Source organism: Populus trichocarpa, unplaced genomic scaffold, assembly GCF_000002775.5.
Source record: "Populus trichocarpa isolate Nisqually-1 unplaced genomic scaffold, P.trichocarpa_v4.1 scaffold_104, whole genome shotgun sequence".
NCBI classification, from domain to species: domain Eukaryota; kingdom Viridiplantae; phylum Streptophyta; class Magnoliopsida; order Malpighiales; family Salicaceae; genus Populus; species Populus trichocarpa.
In genome coordinates this window covers 192,529-213,521 of record NW_026291142.1, presented here as the reverse complement: position 1 = coordinate 213,521, position 20,993 = coordinate 192,529, and the positions used below count along the sequence as shown (strand labels likewise).

General features: G+C 35.0%; 3 protein-coding genes across 8 annotated transcripts; all 3 read right to left on the bottom strand.

The window, feature by feature from the left end:
• Window positions 1-1,091: 1,091 nt before the first annotated feature.
• LOC18097266 (FT-interacting protein 3) lies at window positions 1,092-4,994 on the bottom strand. 4 transcript variants are annotated; one of them, XM_006386034.3, is made up of 2 exons: window positions 4,633-4,994; window positions 1,092-4,027 (listed from the first exon to the last, which is right to left on the bottom strand). In XM_006386034.3, exon 2 carries the CDS (start codon window positions 3,590-3,592, stop codon window positions 1,274-1,276), a length of 2,319 nt encoding a protein of 772 aa, XP_006386096.3. In that variant the 5' UTR covers window positions 3,593-4,027; window positions 4,633-4,994; the 3' UTR covers window positions 1,092-1,273. The 4 variants fall into 4 exon arrangements, with proteins under 4 accessions (XP_006386096.3, XP_024454105.2, XP_024454106.2 ...); XM_024598337.2 differs by lacking the exon at window positions 4,633-4,994 and adding an exon at window positions 4,132-4,462; XM_024598338.2 differs by lacking the exon at window positions 4,633-4,994 and adding an exon at window positions 4,135-4,462.
• Window positions 4,995-8,691: 3,697 nt separating this feature from the next.
• Window positions 8,692-13,636, bottom strand: LOC18097265 (uncharacterized protein YMR315W). Of its 2 annotated transcripts, none has more exons than XM_006386032.3 (12): window positions 13,436-13,636; window positions 13,223-13,363; window positions 12,641-12,689; window positions 12,369-12,386; window positions 11,380-11,495; window positions 11,180-11,293; window positions 10,871-10,921; window positions 10,185-10,273; window positions 10,029-10,089; window positions 9,872-9,949; window positions 9,578-9,688; window positions 8,692-9,069 (listed from the first exon to the last, which is right to left on the bottom strand). In XM_006386032.3, exons 1-12 carry the CDS (start codon window positions 13,559-13,561, stop codon window positions 8,944-8,946), a joined length of 1,080 nt encoding a protein of 359 aa, XP_006386094.1. In that variant the 5' UTR covers window positions 13,562-13,636; the 3' UTR covers window positions 8,692-8,943. The 2 variants fall into 2 exon arrangements, with proteins under 2 accessions (XP_006386094.1, XP_006386095.1); XM_006386033.3 differs by having other exon boundaries at window positions 8,692-9,072; window positions 13,436-13,633.
• An 889-nt stretch (window positions 13,637-14,525) lies between these two features.
• LOC18097264 (DNA topoisomerase 6 subunit B) lies at window positions 14,526-20,361 on the bottom strand. 2 transcript variants are annotated; one of them, XM_006386031.3, is made up of 19 exons: window positions 20,017-20,361; window positions 19,871-19,923; window positions 19,670-19,767; window positions 19,476-19,581; window positions 19,234-19,371; window positions 19,028-19,079; window positions 18,839-18,903; window positions 18,305-18,411; window positions 17,937-18,039; window positions 17,715-17,800; window positions 17,409-17,605; window positions 17,205-17,320; window positions 16,977-17,062; window positions 16,735-16,807; window positions 16,069-16,160; window positions 15,816-15,954; window positions 15,637-15,731; window positions 15,353-15,527; window positions 14,526-14,921 (listed from the first exon to the last, which is right to left on the bottom strand). In XM_006386031.3, exons 1-19 carry the CDS (start codon window positions 20,108-20,110, stop codon window positions 14,775-14,777), a joined length of 2,022 nt encoding a protein of 673 aa, XP_006386093.1. In that variant the 5' UTR covers window positions 20,111-20,361; the 3' UTR covers window positions 14,526-14,774. The 2 variants fall into 2 exon arrangements, with proteins under 2 accessions (XP_006386093.1, XP_024452569.1); XM_024596801.2 differs by lacking the exon at window positions 19,670-19,767.
• Between the last annotated feature and the right edge of the window lie 632 nt (window positions 20,362-20,993).

Genomic DNA, 20,993 nt, shown 5'->3' with positions numbered 1-20,993 from the left:
ATATTTAACTTTTATTTACCTTGTATTTGCTTTTAATGTTTTTTTGTAAACATATATGTAATTAATATTCTTAGCCATTCAAACCTAAGCTTAAAGTTCAGTCAAAACCCAACCCTGTACATTTAAAGAGAATGTGATCATATGATTGATTTTTTTTTTTTTTTTGCCTCACCCTCTTAGTAACTTTTTTCTCTTATATACAAAGGATTTCAGTTATAAACTTAAGACTAGATTATAACTTTTAGAAGAAGAAGGCAAATGTTTTTAGAATTTGCAGATTTGAAAATTGATAGATTAGGATTCTGGATATTCCGATCAACCGGTTGATCTGAATCGATCGACTAGTTGAGCCTGTAGTAGAGGTTAATTGGATTTGTTAAGTTCGATCAATTTGAGTTATGTTCGAGATTAATTGGGTGAATCAGTTCGACTTTATTATTACATTTTTTTTTTGTATCTCTAAGCTTAGCATTTTAATATTTTATGATATTTTTGCTTTGAGTCATTTTTTAGTGTTTTCTATATCCGTTATAGGTTCTGCTGACGTTTCTCCTAATGATCTTCGGTGGTCTCCAGTTCTGCATCTATTTGTCTTTTACTTTTGTTTTTCAAATGAGTGGGATAATCTTTAATTTGTAGATAACATAAATAATATATGTATGTTGGTTATATGATAAATACAATTTATTAATTCTTGAATATTCATATATGTTGCTTTATTATATGAATACTCATCTATTTTTGAAATTTGTTGTTTAAATTCTATTCGATATGACATTTATTTGCTTTGATAATTATACATGTATTTATTATGTCTTGATATTGATATAATTGTTAATAACTCCATGCTAACAGAGATGTATTTTTGTTTCAAAAAGTGATTTTTTCTCATGAATATTTTCATCCTATCTACCTTTTCCTGCCTTTTCTGTTTCTTAAAACAAAAAAAACAAAAAAAATTGAAAAAGAACATGAAATGGAATATAAGGATCAAGTTATAAATGAATTTAAGAGCATAGAGATTAATTATATATAGTTTATAAAACCAAGAGGACTAATTAATTATTTTTTGCCAAATTATAGGGATTAAGTTATAGCTAACTCATAAAAAATACTTAAATAAAAAAAATGGTGAAAGTTGTTGCCATGTTGGGCTTTACACTTTATAGTTGTGCAAGAGGGTCCAGTTACGTGAAGAAAAAAATAACAGGAAGACATGATATATCATAAGAATATATGGCTGGTAGGAGCTAAGCTGGGGGCAGAACGGAGCTTATAGCATGCTGTCAGACCTTGCAGGCAACCTCCTAAAGAAGTTGATGGGGACGGAAGGGAGCTTGTGGCGGAACCTTGGATGTCTCAACACATAAAGGCCAATGAGAAGGGCTAGAACCTGGAAAGGAGTGACATAGAGAACTATGGCAGCAATTAAACAGAATGTCACAAACAAAGTGGTAGCCCTCGGGTCTCTCCAACTTATCAGAGACTGAAATCTTTCCCCTTGAGTTGCAAGGTCACCGACCACGGTCTGAACCCTCCCTGCGATACTTCTTAGACGATCGTATCGCATTCTGACGATATCTGATGGTCTGGAAGTAGGGAATGAATCGAATTCTTCATCAAGTTCATCAGGATGAGCAGCATCAGCATGAGAGAGTCGGGTGTCCATGTGAGGAGGGTGTCTTGGTCTCCACCGATAGTTCCAGAGTCCGATCAGGAAAAGGTAGAGGAAAATTGTGGGAAGTATTAGCTCTGGATAAAGGACCAAGATTATGAAGAGGATGTGAATTAAAATGGTGGTAAGAGAGTTCTTCCAGTTGCAGATTTGATCAAACCATTTCCCAACAGCAATCAAGCCACTTAGAACAGCCATAATTCTGAAAAAGTTGGCCTTGCTCCTCCTCATGCTCCACATATGTGAATCTACATCTAGCATATATTCCACAACCTCTTTCCTCAAAGGTGGCTCGGACCTGCTCAGCCTCATGGAGACAATGTGCATAGCTTGGTGCCTCAAGCTATCAAGCTGCATTACTGACAATGGATGGACGTAGTGCATTTTTGGTAACAATGGATGCGAATACATGTGCAACATATTAACCAGAGATGAGCATGTGAACCTCACAGCTAACTGAACTTCACCTGTTTTCCTCACCCCAGAAGACTGTATGGCCAGAAGAGGATAGGAGTGTGTATAAACTCTATCAGTTTCGAGTGTGGATAGACGAATTCTGACTTTCCCAATTCTGGAGTCTTTCCCCCCTCCACCACTATGTATGTGACCATTATCAAAAACCCCAATTGTAATGACAGTACACGGGTCGAAAACCTCCCATGTGTACTGCTCATTCCACCTTGGAGCGAAGCTGTCGACAATTGTCCTTGTCCGGATCCATTTCTGCCCATATTTAGCTACACAGTAGGCATCTGTCGTACCTCGGTCATCCTTTTTCTTCATTGGCATCAGCCCCACAGCACTTAGAACCCCAAGTTCCAAAATCCCAATGCTAGACCTCCATAACTGCTTTGCTGTTGGCCTAAGGTCACTGCTGTAGTGAGTTGATTCATCCAAAACATGATACCCTCCATCTAAACAGATCCTCAAATGAATCCTGCTGGCAAACTTGGTTTCTTTCTTTTGTTCTCCATCTACAATCACATGCTTCTCAAGATTAAACCACCTAGTGTTAACTGGCTTGTGGTCTAGCCTCCTCTGCACAAGTTGCAAAGGGATCACGCACTTCCCCAGAACTTCATCTTTATTTGGTCCCAATCTATCTTCGGCAGTCAAAATCAAAGGCTCCTCGAAAGGTTCAGCAACTACAAATATCAAGTCCTCATTCCACATTGGATTGACAGTCTTAGTTTGAGAAGTCCTAGTTCTCAATGCTTGATTTCCAAGGGTGCCCCTCACAAATACTTCTGGGAACCGACTTTTGTCACCAGGCACCAAGTCCTGAGCTTCAATCACATTGACCCTAACATACCAAAGCTTGGGTGAAATATATACCTTGGATCGGATTTTGTTAACACCATCAGGACCAACGCTGGCTGCATCTGAATGCCAAGCGTCGGGGAATGCCTCATCTGCTTGAGTTCCCATCCAAACAGCCAGCATCAGCTCCCCAGCCTTAATCTTATCTCCCTTCCTATCTTCCAGTCTATACCATTGTGGTGCCAAAGGACTATCCGGCGGAACACGTTTTGGCACATCAATGAGATCAAACATCATCCTACCAATCAAATCATCTAAGACAACATCCTTATCCTTCACAAACACCTCCAAAACTGAAGCTTGAATTCTATCTTTTGAGAAAGCAAAAACCTGATTCCATTCTGGGTTGCTTTTCTTCTCAAAATGTTTCGTAACACCCTTGTAATTTCCAAGCTTTACTTCAACATAGGGATCACAACTACCAGTAATATCTTTGGGAGGCAAATCTTTAGCTTTCACTACACGAACATAAAGATATTGCATTTGCTCAACAAGGTCATAGGTGCAGGAAAGCTTATCTCCTGTGACAGATCCCGCACCAATGTTTGGTGAGGTCTCCTTTAGAGCAAAGTCGACTGATTGTGGTGGCTTCTGCATTTTTTTAGTTTACACTGACAAAACCAGAGTTATGCAAGGAGCACTCAACAATCACACAGGAAGACAAGGAGGCTCTCAAACTAAGGATATTGAAACAGGATAAAGATTCAACAGAAGTGAATGGAAATTCAGGAAACGAAAAGGATTCGAATGGTAAGAAACCAACTTTGTTCGAGTGATTTCAAGGCTATTTGGACAAATTTGAGTCACTAAAGTTGATGGTGGAATACAAGAAATCTAAGGGTTATTTTGACCACAATTACGAGTCACCACTTCTCTCAGTCATGGACTTTATTGAATTCTTCCTCTAAAAGGGTAAAGATGAAGGCAGGGAAACAAAAGAATAAAGAACCTTATAATTCCTCATCCATGACACAGTTACAGAGCAACACTAGGCACTTCAATTGGAAGCTCTAGACCAGAAACCACGAATATCTGCAAAAGCAGCAAGAAAACCACCGGGTCAACATTTACACTCATATAACAACTTCAACTGCTGAGAAAATGAAAGAAAATCAAAGAAAATGGCATTGCAATACCACATGGGGTGTCATGATATGGGAAATGAAATTAAAATACTCTTTCATTCAGCCTCAAAGTAAACATTTTACTCGATTAAGACCCATTGATGCATGCTTCAAGCTTCGAAAGGCCCAAAACGAAAGTTCCTTCCACATTTTCACAACAATCAAACAGTATAAATCACACATTAATCACCGTGGCCTTGTTAGACTCTCAGTAATAAAGAAAGTGGAGTTAGTAACATTAACACAACAGATCTAATTCAATAGTTGGGCAACCTAAGTAACCAAATACAACAAGCAACCTTAAACAAACAAGCACTACAAAACACCAACTTTTCCCATAGCTACAAGAAACACATGTAAGCATCATATGCACCCACCATTCCCATTACTTAAAAGAGTGAACAAAAACAGCTTAGAGTCTCAACAACTACTCCAACCAACTTCAAATTACACTACCCTTTGAGTGTCCACGTTGCATTATCAAGAAAACAAGAAAGTAGAAAAATGCAGTACCTTAGTGGTCAGCCACTAGCTACTGTTGAAGCCAAGAACCCTTCTTAAGAGAACAATAATGGAGCTAAGAGGGGTTGAAGAGGGAGCGAACTAATGTAGAAATATTGAGCATGTGGGGTGATATCTATCAAAAACTGAATCTACTGAGAAAAAGAAAGAGAAAAGATTGAACCTACTCACTACCAACTTTCTTTAAACCTTTTTTACTATAGTTTTTATCCTTTCTTCATTCATATTTTATTACTCAAGAAAAAGATTCATACTTATTACATAATTTATTGCTAAGAGCAATTGTGTGCATAGTTATAAAATTCGCACATGAACTAGGAAATCTTAATAGAGCACAGGCGAAGAGCATGGTCGGTTTAGGCACATGAAGGGACTACTTGGGGTTGGAATTGTTGTTTATTTCTTGGACTTGGGAGATGGGAAAAACTCTTCTTTTCATTTTCTTGGTTTTCTCGTTAGATTTACTGCTTCAATGTAGGCATTCTGTGTATTTTAAGATCGTGATAATTTGTTACCTGTGTTCAGTAATGTGATTGATATTGATTTGGTCGAGTCGATTAAATTATACGGGGGAATATAATTGAGATTTGATGTGGGATTTGATAAAAATAGCATATGATATGATGTATAAAAAAAATTAATATTTTTTTCAAATAAAATATACTTTTAAAACATATAAAAAACAAAAATCACAACGCTTTCAATCGCACTCCAAATCTATCCTTGATAGGCAGGCATTGGTGCAAGTTGCATATCATTTTGCGGCAAAACATGCAAGTCTTTGGCGTGTAATTCGGTGAAATTAATTAGAGTTTTTTAATAGTTTTGATATTTTAAAATTAATTAAATATGTTTTGATAAAAGTCTGCTTTCATTTACTTGAAAAGAGACGGGTAAAAAAACCCGACTTATTCGAGTATGGAGGTGGAGATGATATCATTTGATTTGATGTGTGTGTAATTTATTATCTAAAATGATAAATATATCTTTTTTTTTTATTTGTGAACTTTATTTAATGAAAATCGATCATAAAAAAAAAATCATATGAAAATCGGTGTCTCATAATCTTTTGACACCTGGAAGGATGAGTGCGGTCAGTTGCAGGATTTCCGACCTTTACCGGGTGTTTGCAGTGTCGTTTCTTCTCAGCCAAAAACACGCGCGAAATGGATACCTGGAATATTCTACCCAAACACCTTGCATGCTTTTTGTGATTGTACATTTATATATATATAATTATAATAATAATTTCATTAATAGAGCCCATAAGAAAAATAGTAATTGTGTATGAAATCATAATATTTAAATCATTTTCATTCTAGTAATATTTGGTTAATATTTCAGATGAAAAGGATATATTTTATTGCTTTTATATTTTAAAATGATAAAAATTTATTTTAAAATTATTTTATAAACATTTTTATTATTATATTTCCGTTTCTGTACCCCCAATAAAATACATTTTATCTTTTTTGTAATTTTTTTTTTGTAGTCTAGGATGCTAGATGTTGCTCATTGAAAGAAAAAAAAAGTTTAGTATGTGAGGTAAAATTTATAATATTAGATTAATTTATAAGCTCTAACTAAGGCTAAGGTTTATGGTGTAATCAAGTGTATGAAACTCAACATGGTTATTATTTCATGATTTTTTGTTTTTTAATTTTAGCATTTAAGATACAATCACATTAATTTTATATAATAAAATTAAATCTAAAACAACGTGATTTTTTTTTAAAATCAAACCGGGATTTAACTGGATTAACCAGGATTACAAGTAAATATATTAGGTTTACCAGATTTGACCAGTTCAACTCTCATCTAACTTGTACTAAGTCTTGGACACATCGGGGGAATGCCAAGATTGTTAACATTGTTGAAAAACTTTTTACTAGACAGTGAAAGTTATTTTAACCTAACCTTTATGTATCTATTTCCTTACAAAATATGAAAAAAGGTTAGTCCATGAGCAATATAATTAGTTGAGACACATGATTAGATTTTCTAGCCAAGAAGGGTACCATCAGATTACATGGAAGACAGCAATTATGATGCAAGAGGTGGAAGCAGAAGAGGGAATCGATTTTGTGTTGTCACCTTGTAGATTGTCCATACCCAAAATTACCATTTCTATGATAGGCTAGCTTCATGGGGCCAGAATTGAATTCTTGACAGTAACCTGTAACCTATTATTGTACCCAATGTCATCAATGTTTTGTGCATGATTTTGATAAGAATATGGGAAATGGTATGTCCAATCTTTTTCATTCACAGTTGAGAAAATAATGAGAAAGAAATGGAGTTAGGTGAAGTTGGTTTTGAAAAGGGAGCTGAACTGCATGCCTTCCTATCTCTGTATTAAGTGCACATTCAACCCCATATCGTCTCTAGCTTGTTGCCGTCATGTTAGGTTTTGCTACTCACCTGTACTGGAAAAAACAGGAACTCTGATGTTGAAGATTACAATTTCACAAAACTTGTAGACTTTATATGTTTGTATATATTAAGAGGTTTGTGAAAATGATTCGATTCCCAGTTTTAGTTTAAGAAACTGTTCTATGACGACAAAAAAGGAAAAAACTTGCCAAGAAGTTGAGTTGATTAGGGTTTGCAACTTAATCTTGAATGTTTTGATCTTGACACTTGGGGATGTCAAATCTGGATTTCCATTAGGTGGAGATTGGGGGAAAGGATGATTGAGAATTGAAAATGATTTATCTTTCATTGTATAATTCAATAGCTACCATATGTTCTGTTTAAAATTCTAAAATCCAATCAAAAAGGAATTTAATTATGATACAAAGAACAAAATACAAGATCTTGAAGTTTGATGTTACTCTCTCTCTTCTTAGTTGTTGTTGTTGTGGTGGTGGCTAGGGCAACTGGACTAAGACTGAATTCAAAAGCATTTTGTCTTTTCCTAGCTTTGTAGATAGGAAGACGACTACTATTAAGCAAAAATTCCATCCATAATGTAACCCTTTTCTTTGCCATTAATATATGGTTTCCTTCATGACAAAATATACCAGACTAAAAATATCACTTGTTTTTTTCCCCTTCTCTTCTTATAATCTCTCTTTCACTGGACACTAGAGCTAGGCTAAGTTGCTGTCTGGCAACTTGCACTTTGTGCAGTTGTAGAATTGCAATAATGAATTGCTGCTACCACCTCTGAGAAGCCATCCAACAATTCAATGCTATAGACATGGCCATTGTGCTAACATGCTACATTGTATCCCGTCATTATTTGTTCTATCCTATTCAAGAACTGACCTGGAAAAGGGTTTGTGTTGTTAGGTCACTAGATAAACTATTTTTATTAAAACAGCGGTAATCTGGCTTGGTTTGGACATGTCAACAGTTCAACTAGCAACCCGGCTTGAGTGGGGCTCTAGGTTTCGAGTTTTTCAAATCAACTCGCCAGGTCATACCAGGTTTTACAACTATACTATATAAGATCCCATAAAGGTGTAACTCAAGGTAGAAATATATAGACACCCTGTTTGTAAACTTACAGATTTTCATGTTTCCAAATACAAATGTACACTTTTATTGCCAGTTTGTCATATATCAACATGAAAGAAAGCAACAGTAAAGTAACTACGCCACTAGAAATAGACATGCACTTTTCTTATACCAAAGAGTCTAGCAGCATCAGTCCAGCAAACTAAACGCAATTTCCTTACAAAAGCGCTAGACACCAATTCAATGTGGTTGTGGTTCGCCTAGTTATTAGTTCAGTAATTGAAGGTGGTCTGTCAAAAGACTGATAGAAGACAAAAAAAAACCCTACAGAGTGCAGTTGGGGGGATTCAACTTCCACACCATGATAGAAACTATCTTCTTTCTCGGTTGAAGTCTTGGCATCTTCGGATTAATCTTCGCATACTGAGACAAGTCTCTTCCCAATAAGGTTCTAGACATGCTATCCATGCTCATACTAGTGCATTTTACAGTAAATTTCTTTCTCGAGGCCTCATTTTAGATTTGAACCCTAGTTGATAAAGTAAAGAACAAACCCGCTCGTAGCCTAATCTGAGGGAAGCTCCCAAATACACATGTAAACGAGTCTGCAGCATTATTTTGATTCAATACATCAGTTTAAACAGTACTCATGTAATTTTCCCCTCTCTAGCATACGCACTAGTTATTCTTAAGAAATATGTATTATCATAATAAGGATACATTCATCTTAAAAATTGTAAATTTCTCCATAGCATTTCAACAATCTCTCCTTTCCCTACCCTTCTGTTTGCTAGGTCTCAGAAGTGTTTTTAGCTGCGTGAAACATGATGAAATTGGTCCTTAAAACTTTTTCACCTGAACTAGTGCTCCATTCTTGTTTCCAGATTCAAGCATTGCGTCTAAAACTGCAACATCTCTTGCTCCTTCAATAAAAGAGAGTCGAGGCTCAACTTCGTAGCTACTTCCCTTCTGTGACAGATAAAAAGGTATTTAATTGAATGCATCAGTTAAAGCAAGTAGCATTCTAGCAGAATCATTAAATTTTAATTCCTGTTTAGTTAAAGAAATGGAAGTTTTAGTAATCCAACAACAGTTACCCGAGAGATCATCAGTTAAAGCAAGTAGCATTCTAGCAGAATCATTAAATTTTAATTCCTGTTTAGTTAATGAAATGGAAGTTTTAGTAATCCAACAACAGTTACCCGAAAGATCAGGCTGTTGTTGACGAAAGAAGGCAACAAGGGTTAATAAATGAACAGTAAGCTCTGAATTTCCAACTAACAGAATGTTTTGTTGTCAATCAAATGAGTCAAATTCCTCTAATGTCGAACAAAACAACCGAACTGAAGGTAATCTCCACTCAAAGAACTTTAAGACTAATAATAAAAAGCTAAATGTGAAGACTACCATGCTTATGGTTTATGTTTGAAGCGAACCGTGACAATGCACACAGGAGCTTGTCATCTTATATTACCTTAAGGTTGGCCTGTGAAATGTCATGTAAAAATGCCTTCAGTTCAGCGGTCACTCCACTAAATGGGTAGAAGTTGCTTTTACAGTGTCCACCAGCTCCATAAAAAGAAATCTGCCACAGCATTGTAAGATATCAAATGAAGGTTACTTCTCAGATATAAATGCTACAAGTTAAAGGTAAGAAATCAATTATTTTGAAATTTAAAATTTAGCTAGATAGCTCAGACAAACTAAGATCCGACTACTGCAGCCGATGAAGATCTAATTGACCACAACATATTGGGTTTTGGCATACCATGTAACCATGCTGTCCGCCTTGGTTTCCACGCCCAATTTCCACTGTTCCGTTTATGCCAACAATTCTCCATAATATCTAAACGAATTAAAAGAAATGAGAAAGAATAATTTATTTATCAAGAAGTTTGAAGTAAAACCATCAATTTACCACTTGCCTTGGGTGTTTTGGAGGACACAACCATTGCAAAAACTCCAGAACATCCATTCTCCAGGTGACTAAAATAGGAAAAGTTCACGCGGTGACTTTTATGCTTCCAACAGTATCAGGAAATGATTTGGTTGAAAATCAACTTCATGCATAAGAAACTTACAAAACTGAGGATATGTTATCAGGTGGAGGCAAAGTTGTATCCACATGAGAGGTCATAGCTGACACTGATGTCACCTCACATCCAACAAGCTGTTCAATTGAATAGAAATGCATAATTTAGAGGTCAAAGCTGGATCTCAGAGAGCAATAAATAGTGATTAACATGCAAGCCTAATACCCATTTTAAAAAGCTTAGGTGGCCTCAATTATACAAGTTCTGATTAACATGCAAGCCTAATACCCATTTAACAAGGCTTAGGTGACCTCAATTATACAAGCTCTATTTACACAGAGAAGCACTACTGATATAACATTTGTGGTGTGTCCAGAATTAAAAGCATGCAAAGGATATAAGAACTTATTCTTGATATAGGAACAAGATTTTGGAAAACTATAATTGTGTGAATGACTTAACTCTAGGAATAAATTAATTGCAACAGTGTTAAAATGGAGGAATGAGAAGTTAGAGATAAAGAAGTGAAAGGAGAAGTGCCATTAACAATAAAACTGTTGTGTGATACATTGCTAGCGCAAAATTCAGAAGACCATATGAAGTCTGTGATATTTTATAAAAAATATGCACTTAGGAAGTCTGGTATTGTAGTAGCAGAACATCATCTTTTAATAAGGATAGCAGGAACCAATGTCACTATTTATCAATAAGGTATATTTAAAATGAGAGATTACCATTCTCAGTCCTGCAATGAAGTGCACTCCCATATCTAGAATGAAACCCCCCTGCCAAAACAGAAGATGCACTGGTCAATAATAGCAACGGTAAATGGCTTAAGCATGGTAAATCAACTAGTAAAGGAGCATCTGATATCTAGAAAGATAAAACTACTCCTCTCATAATTCAGGGTATATTTCTCGATTATAACATAGATAAGTAGCTTGGGCCATAGAAGTTGAAAACATATGCACATTACCAAATCCTTTTAAGAATCAGTAAAAAAATTCTGAGTAATATAACTCAGTTCTATTATCAGCACAAACCGTGTAATTCCGCCGCCAAGAGCTTGAGAAGTAAGGGTTTGCACTATTCATTGATGCTTCAATTATAAGTTGGACGCTCATCATTTTCCCAATATCAGCCAATAATTTCTTGCTCTGTGAAAGCAATAGCAAGTATATTGGAACGTACAGTATCTTACTATCTTGAACATCAACTCAAATCAGATATTTGAAACAATTACCTCTACAAGTGCAGGTTCAAACCTATAGTTCTCTGCCACAGCCCAAATTGGATAACCAGGTGAATTTGCACAGATAGATTTGTAGCTTGACAGGCTGGTTTCTATTTCACTAATAGCTGCATTATCCAACCATTATCCGAATGCACACAAACTCAAACTTTATGAGCATATTGTATGCATAAAAGTGTTCATCTTGAACAGGGACTACTAATGAATGTGTTTTGGGCCGGAGATTTCTTTCAACAGTGGAAAAGCTTACTACTGATAGATGCAAGCAATCCTAGTGCGATGGGTGAATATGGGACTTTGTTTGACTGGAGTTAACTTTCTTGCAAACAAAAGTTCTAGCAGTCTTCCTCATCAATCTATGGTGGGCAGATAAGATACTAATTATGTATAGTTCAGAAGGAAAAGAGAGTCACATTAATAATAGAAGCATATTTTCTTGTCCAAAACAATGCCACTATCCAGTTATGATCCTGCCAAACTGAATATAATCAAATAATGACTCTGTTTGGACAAATCTATTTGTGTGAACTTTCTGCTCTCAAGATATGATTGGCCTTTGTGGTTTGAAGCAAGGATGGCCCCTGTATATATTCTTATAAAAAAATAACACAATAATCTAGATCGATTATTGGTATGATCAGACAATGATCTCACACATCAATCTCAACAATAAATGACTTCATATCTCTTTTATCACCTACTCCTTATTGCAAAATTCACAGTTACATTTTATCTATTCTTCGTACTGTTTCACTACTGACTAAAAAAATGAAGAACTATTCCTAGTGCCACTATATCAATTTGTAATATGTAAATTAAATTCAATAGCATGAAAAGAGTTTCTATGCAAGAGAATCTATATGTGCAAGAGTTTTTAAACCTGCAAAAATTCCACATAAATTTAATCTAGTGGGATGATTTCTATTCCTAAATATCACGGAGAGGCTACAAACAACCAGAAAACATCGTAGTTTACTTACAAGATGCCGCTGGTTTCTCTTCAGATCATCAAGTTATTCAAGAATTGCAGATGACATGCCAAAATAAAAAAGATTAAGAACATTGCACAAATGAGAAATATAAATACAACAGCAATATCAACAAAAAATTCACCAGTAAATTATCCATCTTTATTTATTATTCAACATTTTTTAGATTGTTTTTGGTTAAAATTTGGGAATGTCTTAGGAAACAACCCACATCAATCTGAACTAAAAAATGCCTTCATTTTGCGACTAAGAGCTTATATTACCTTGGAGGACATGCTTCCCTGCCTTTAGTAGCTTTAGTGACATATCAACCTGCATGAATTAGTTTATGTAAGTGAAAAATTTACTGAAAACATAACATGTCAAAGCAAAGCAAATTCCTTAAAGGAGATGGAACATATAAGATGACATCCAAACTGAAATCACAGGATAGTCTGTCGAGAAAATTTTTCTAAACACGGCCAAAGCTCATCGCCAGACTCCAGTACATACATTTATCATTTGCCATGTTGCCTGCCCAATTTCTGAATTACATTTTAGCTTTGCACTAAGCTTATACTGACAAAATGACTAACAGATAGGCTCCTTCTCGAAATTCTTTATAACCAGCAATGAATTCGATCATTAAGAGTCAAATTCTTGATTCAGAACTAGAAAATTCAGCAACCAACACATGGAAATGCAACAAACAAGAGCACCATGGTAGCTATGATTTTACAGTTTCTTGTTAAAATTGTTAAGAAAAATCTAAGATCGCTTAGTGACAGCCATATCAAGAAAGATTCTAAGCCTTATCACCATAAAATAATCAACATTTGAATAAAGAAACAAAATTGATGACACACCTGATATTGTGCAGCAAGAACCACAGCAACACCAAGAATTGACTCATCTTGAATGATCTCATCAAGACCCTTATCACCCCACTTGCATTCCACACCAGGAAAATGCTCCTTTGCTACCTCCACTGCTTCTCTTGCAGATTCCTGAACATGTAAATAAATATATAAGCAAGAAAGATAATCAAGAAATGAAATGAGTAATAAGCAATGAATCACCTCAGAGCGACTCCAGATGGATTTAAGAACAAAAAGATGAGAGATCTCAGCTAGTCTTGGAATGTATTGAGTCTTGACAAAGATGCCAGCTCCAAGAACGGATATCTGGGGAAGTTGGTTTGCCATTTCTTGAAAATCTTGGAAATGGGTTCTTGATGAGAGTGATATTATAATGAATATATAAAGGAAAAGAGAAGCACAAAAAATGAAATAGATTTTGCTTAATGTTTTAAGAATGTGTTAATTTAATCATATTTGTCGTTATAGGAAATCAATTCAATAATTTATTAATTTAAATCTTGACTAAATTTAATATTACACTAGATATTTTTACTCAAAATAATATTGTTTTCGTTAACTTGTATTTTAAATATAATATAACATAATACTTTAATCAATTTTATATCCTTTTCAATTTATTTATTTTTACTTTTCTATTTTGGTAAATATGGAAAAAAGTAATTAGATGAGAAGAATTTGATGAGAGAAAAGAAACAATTTTGAAAAGAAAAAAAATGCTGAGTTTGATAAATACTAGTAAAAAAATTATTTAATCATCTTTGATGCTATAGAGATCAAACTAACTACGTATGCTAAAACAAATTGTGGAAATTTGACACAAGAAATGTTGACGTTTTGGATGTGGTTACGCAAGGTAAGAAAATTCTTGGTGTTAGGTCTTTGATTGCGAGATAGATTGACAAAATGTTTGACTATACAAGAACGTGAGCTAGTTGAATTCTTTTTATTAGATATCTGGATTAACTTGTTTGTATTTTAATTAATTTTAAAGGTTATGAAGTTAATAATTATATAAATCTTCAATAATTTCAAGATTTATAAAATTCGAATTAATAATTTTTTAAAAATAAATTTAAAACCTAAACAATTAAATTATACCACTCAAGTTAGCCGAATCTTTCATCAAAAGCGTAGTTGTAAAATCTGTACTGTCATGGCATGGCAGATCGCCTTGGGACCTGCCGACCAAGGGTTTATACCGATTTGGGTTGAAGACAAAATATAAGAAAGAAAAAACTTATTGATTTGCCAAGTTGATCTGCTAATCTAATCTACCTGGGCCTGACTCTATTAAAACCCAACCGTGTATTAAGCTCTTTCACAGCAGCACACAGTTTCTTCTGTTACAATATCTATCATGTTTCAAATTGTAAATACAACAGCAGTTTTAACAGATAATTCATACAATCACATTTGATTTTAAGGCTGCAGTTTAATCAGATACAAGTAAACAATGAAATCGACTGTGTAACCAGAGTTTTGAATCTGTAGTAAGCAGGCAAGGATGAAGGTATTCGAAGTAAATGCAGACGCATTCCTAACATACTAGTCTGAAAACAAAGATGGGACTTTGGAATTCGATGAACTTATTTTCAGGATCAAGGGTTTGGATGAATATATCTTCTCTTGGTTCTTCGGTCACTCCACTTTGTGTCGCGTATTCCAATGCCATTTCATAGTCCACCTGCAAATAAAATTCACACATGTCAAAGAAATATAAAATTTACATGCAAAGGAAAGAAAATATGCGAGGGAGGACTGGGATAGCTAGGAAATTTCACTTGAAATCGAAACATTGGGCTGTTATAAGCCTGCCAGAGAACCAGCTGTGCTGGAAAACTGAAAGACAGATAAAATCTTTTCCTTGATGTTTCTAATGTCAGATTTCAATACGTAGCAACATCTTTACATCTTTTGATTAGAATCCCGTATTGCTTGATTAGTTTGGCATATTTTTACCAAAGAGTTGGAACTTGGTTTGGCAATAGGAGAATCTTATAGTCTCTAATCCCCCATTATTAATGCAACAGCCATCCAAATCATAGCTAGGATGCACCAAAAGGCCATTCAAAATTGTCAGTGATGGAGGATCCACAAGTTTCAATTAGACCTCACCTTTTCAACATGCTCAGCAAGCTTTTCCTTGATTGTCTCTTTTGTTATCAAATTAGCTGTTATGTTGCTAAGTATTTCCGCTTCCTCACCGCTGTAACGCTTCTTCTTTGATGCATGTGACTGTGACATGTATTTCAAAACATCATATACAGCATTGGTAGCATCAGGAATATACCTGCCAGTACATTAAAATTTGGTTTCAGACTTCAGTACATGCAAATAGGAAAAAGAATAGGACATTTTGGACAACTCTTGAGAGAACAGGTCAGGTCAACAGGAAGTACCTGCTTAGATTTCGTTTTCTCTCCTGTTGCTCACGGGCCAGCATTTTCTTTATAATTTTGGATTTTAGCTGGATGCAGCATTGCTGAATGGCAGACTGGAAGGCTGATTTTATTAGCTAACTTGTAAATTTCTACTGCTGTGATCAAAATGACAGAAAATGGGAATAAAAAAAAACCACCTTCACAGCTGTAGCTATCTCATTAATATCATCTCCAATATACTCCTTGCCAGTCCCTTTAAAGGGGATTTTTGTGCTCACGACACTGACAAAGACACCAATTTTGTCCTGCGTCTGGTTAATCTTGTAACTCCCCCAACTGAAAGGACATTTTAATAAACCATTTTGTTGCATTAACTGTGAGAACATTCCATCTGCCTCCCACACCCACCCCAAAACTATCAAAAGAAATGGCTGTACTGTTATATCTTACTTGATTCTCTTAAGTGCAGTCCTGGTGACAACATCTGCACCTTGCTCAAATAGAAGTGGAATGCGGTTTGCAAATCGAAATATATTCAAGCCCTGCAGTTTAGAGAAATAGTTTTGCAGGATAATATCAGCTAGGATAGAAAATCAGAAAGAAATTTAATTAGCATAAAGCATGAAATACATCAGACCAAGGGCATTAAATACACCATCACAGAATTTGCAGAGTTGCCTTTAGAAACCCACGATCAAGTATCATGCGCATGCAATTAACATCATATTGCTTTTAAGAAGCTAACTGGCAAACCAGTGCCTGATGCTTTTACTTCCATAGATTGAATAGTAATTCCTTAATTTATTTTATTTTACCAAAAAAAGAAAGAAAGAAAGTAAAATGTGTATTTTTAAGCTCATAAACCAACCCAATAAATACAAACGCCTGTCTATTTAATTTCACAAAGCATTGCTTATCAAACTGGGATGTACAAACAAGGTCCAATTGTCCCGAAAGCAACACAAGCCAGCACTTTCAATGGTGTTGGTTTGTGAATCATAAAAGTCCTTAAATTCCTGGTTTTAAGGTGCTGGATTTGATCAAAACCTACACATATTTCCTAAGCTAGCCTGATTTGTTTCATCACAATCACAATATTAAGAGAGACACACTTACTTGCTTAACATCCTTTCCACCCACACTGACACCAGCTTCTACAATAAATGGGTGACCCTCAAATACTTGAGCACTGCATATAATGGTAGTAAAGAAAGGCCACATTTAGAACATTGTTTATCCATTAGCAGAAAAAAAGATTAGTAATATTTTTTTGGTTCCGATACCAATAACTATTTTACCATGCAGGTTGGCTTTAGTTAAAAAAAAATAGATATAGCAAACAGAGATTTGAACACAACCTGCCTGAATAAGTTGCAACCATATCTGGATGCAGCTCCTTTATAATTCCAAGACGAAGATTGTATTCCCCTGCAGGACTAAGACACTGAAAATGGCTTATCAGTAATGTGCTAAGCTATAAAAGTTGTATTATACAAGTAGAGCACCACACAGTATGAAGTGAGGACAAATCACATCAGCAAAATCAATGGCAAATAAATTACATTCAAAGCCTAAAAGCATCTTACATCACCAGTAGGGTCGTCAAACTTGGCTTGGCGAAACAACTGATTGATGCGAACTATCTGCTGATCAGTCAGAGATTTTACAACCATTTTTGGGCTAAATTCTGGACCCATTTCCCCTAAAAAATTGGGAAGGATTATTGTTACAACAACAGAATTTTATTGTTGAATTGCATACTGATAGAATGTAGATATTAATTTTCTCACCAATTAATCGTTCAGCAAGTGACTTTCCTATGTTTACAAATTCATGCTGTAGAAACTGCAAAAGATTCTGTTTTGAAGTTTCCGCAATGAGGCGTTTGATCAGCAGTAAATCAACAGATGATGGATGGTGTTTTGTCTCGAGAGGAACTGGAGGCATCACATCAGTTCTCCGTGCAAATTTTATAGTAACATTCTTACTGCAAAAATGGAAGTAGCATGTGCTTAACAGAATGATGATGCACAAGAATAGAAGCATGAATGTGTACACAAGAGAGAGAGAGGGAGAGAGGGAGAGGGAGAGCATACTCTGGTGCATCTGATATAAATCTGAAAAGAAATTGGGCATAAGGAGTGATAACAGCCATTTGCCGCATGTAATGCAATATCTTGGACTGCACATACAGGACAAAACACCACTATTAAAACTTAAAATAGACCAAACAACATTGCTGAACACAACTGCAATGCATTGCATAAATTCAAAGTGTACAACGAAATGTTAACATAGGCAAATTATGGTCTACATACACGATAAGTTGTCCAATTTCCCTCAATAACAACTTGAATTTCAGCTCCATGCCAACAATCATCATTGTTCCGTTTTTCATGTAAATGAATGTGAGGAATGTTCCTGGTTATTTAAAAGAAGCACCATTAATGGTCTGATAGAAGCTATAACCTCAAGCATTTTTTCCATGGAATTAAAAAGTTGCCATTTATTCTTGGAACTAAATATGAAACTCAGCACAATACGCATGTGGATATGTAACAACAAACACATAAACAACCTAAAATATAGAAAAATACCATCACTTATGAAATATGTAACATCCATGTTTATAAGACGATCCTTGAAAACATTGTGCATTCTGTGTATTCCTAAATTTGAGTCATACCGATGAATATCTATATCCAGCCTGCAGAATGAAATATAGCTTTGGGCCTTCATTGATGACGAGATCTCTATAGGAAGCCCTGTACTCATTTTAGACCATATCAATGCCTGCATAAGTAAAACACAGTAAATTAACATTAACTTCTAATCTATAACATGATAATTAAGTGTAAAAAATGTGGACCAAATCAATCAAATAAGCTTCTGAACTGAGACAATGTGAAGCATTGTAGCTAAAAAAGCTTCCCTTAACTTTAATCATTTGCCAACAATCATAATATGGACAATGTTCATTTAGGCAGCATCAAAATGGCCAATCCATGATCATAAGATGCAATTTAACTGATATTTTGTTATCCAATTTCCATAAGGTGGTTGGACAGATTCAAGGATATATCCCAGCACAAGAGCTGGGGGAGGAAAAAAGCAAATATAATGATGATGTAGCATCAACATTCGCGGGATAACTTATTCCAAATGGCAGTAACAAAGATGCATAGTCATGCATGCAGCAAACTGCAGAGAAATTCATTACCATTTTGGCACCAAGACCAAACTTGCCACGAGTCTGCTTGAGACCATACTTTGTCCCGGACAAAACTGCATACATAAGTACACTCAAAATCAAGCTCGTAAGAATTATGGTAGTTTCAGATATTTGTTCATATTTAAGTAACTATTCAAATCTGCATGCACAAACATAAGTTGCCAAGTGACAACCAACCTCGTCCGAACATATTTGGGATATCATCATGTGGCATTCCTTTTCCATTGTCCTGCATATAAAATCAGTCAAGAGTCATTAGAATTCACACCTTCAAAGAGAATTTTGGCAATAACTCAGAAACACATTTACACCACCACAAAATTAAGAAACACGTATGAAACAACAAATACTAGATAAAACATTGAGTGTAAAGTATATCACACCTTGCATGTGACTCTGTAAAATGAGGCCTCACCTCGACCCTTCATGCCCTTCATAGTTGATTGTTCTTTTACTTTCTTCCCAAGAGAAGCATTCTTCGCTTGCACTTCTTGAGCACGAGCTTCCTTCGCCAATCTTTTCTGCACAACTCAAAACACATCACAAACAGCTTAATTTCAACAAACTGCCAAAACCCAATATCAGAATTCAGAATAGAACCCAACACACACACACACACACACACCTCACGAGCCTTAGCTGTCTCGTAATCATCATAAAGTTGCGCATCAACACGCTCTCGATCAACAAGACCAATCATTGAATTAAACTTACTTTTCCCTATCTCCTCACTGCAACAAACCAGATAAAAATTTGACCAAGCTTAATAATTCACACATTCACATACACAAAAAAAATATCATAAACTAAAAAACTGACATCGTAATTTCTACGACAGGAAGTTCCGATATCGCTTCCGCCGAATCAAGCGAATTTTCTACAAGTTCTCTCACTGTAGTATAAAGAGATTTCCCTGGCTGAAATTCACAATAACTTTCACCCAATCAAAAAAAAAAAAAAAAACCACTTACTATCAAAACAATCACAATGAATCTTACATTATCAAGAACTGAAACTTACATTATCAAAGCCGGCAATGTTCTTGTTCTCTGCGAAAAATTCAGCTGGAGATTCTGCAAAAAAAAAAAAAAAAAGCAAGCTCAAAAAACTAAAGGGTCTAACCAAAATGGGATTTTTATAATGAATCCATAGAGAGAAACACTGACTTTGTTTGAGAAGGCTTTCTTTGGGTTTCCTTGGAGTCTTTGATTTGCCTTTCTTTGTTTCATTTTGGCTTTCACTGCTTCCTCCGATTTCCATTCGAAAAATCCACAATATCAGACTCTAAATCCAAACGGGTCTAATTAAAATTGGTTTTTTGAAAAAAAAATTGTTGATTTTGTGATTGAATTAATTTTTTCTTTTTCAGCAGGAGAAATGCACAAACCTAATGTCATAGGGTTTAAGAGTTTTTAGAGGAGTTTGGTTATGCAGTGTGGTGAGATGCGGGGGGAAATTGTGTGTGTGTTATGCTCTACGGTTGTGATTAAGTGTACTTCTGGTTTGAGTTGGTTGACGGTACAGATTGGAAGGGAGTTTTATGGAAGGGTGGTGTTAGCTGTTAGGGCTAAAGAGTATAAGAATCTTATGTGTGAGCTCTGCAGCTAAATACTTTAACTGTAAAAATATTTTCCCGCCAATAATCTAGACGTTTTATCTTGGAAATGGAGAGGATTAATGCTAAAAAGACATAATTAAGGAGCAAAGAAGGGGGGAAACAATTGCTGTTTTACGAGAAAATCATAAAAATGGATTATATAATTCACTTAAACCAAAGAATTCTAGCATTGTTTTAAAATTTTACTTAAATTATAGATTAGTCAAATTAATTCTATTTTTTTATAGAAAAAATAATTAAGATAATATCGTTTTAATATAAATTTTTTTTAAATAATTCAATAGGTTTTATTTAGATCGATCAGGTTACGAGTCAACCCCAGTTATTAACTGAGGTAAATCAAATCAATCTTTTCTTTATTTTCTTTAAATTTAGAACAATCTAAATCGCGGGTCACAAATCAACCCTGATTATTGATTGAAATAGATTAAATTAATTATTTTTTATTTTTTTAAAATCTAAATAGATCCAAATCTTGTATCAATAAATCCTGGAACAACCTATTATATTCAAATAGATTTTATA

Coding starts and splice junctions, on each gene's coding strand:
- LOC18097264 (XM_006386031.3), bottom strand. CDS start 20,110: ATGGAAATCGGAGGAAGCAGTGAAAGCCAAAATGAAACAAAGAAAGGC. Junction 15,955..16,068: donor ACTGCACTTAAGAGAATCAA/GTAAGATATAAC, acceptor ATGTCCTTTCAG/TTGGGGGAGTTACAAGATTA. Junction 15,732..15,815: donor AGATAGCTACAGCTGTGAAG/GTGGTTTTTTTT, acceptor TCAGCCTTCCAG/TCTGCCATTCAGCAATGCTG.
- LOC18097266 (XM_006386034.3), bottom strand. CDS start 3,592: ATGCAGAAGCCACCACAATCAGTCGACTTTGCTCTAAAGGAGACCTCA.
- LOC18097265 (XM_006386033.3), bottom strand. CDS start 13,561: ATGGCAAACCAACTTCCCCAGATATCCGTTCTTGGAGCTGGCATCTTT. Junction 11,294..11,379: donor TTGAACCTGCACTTGTAGAG/GTAATTGTTTCA, acceptor TTGCTTTCACAG/AGCAAGAAATTATTGGCTGA. Junction 9,689..9,871: donor GCGGACAGCATGGTTACATG/GTATGCCAAAAC, acceptor ATGCTGTGGCAG/ATTTCTTTTTATGGAGCTGG.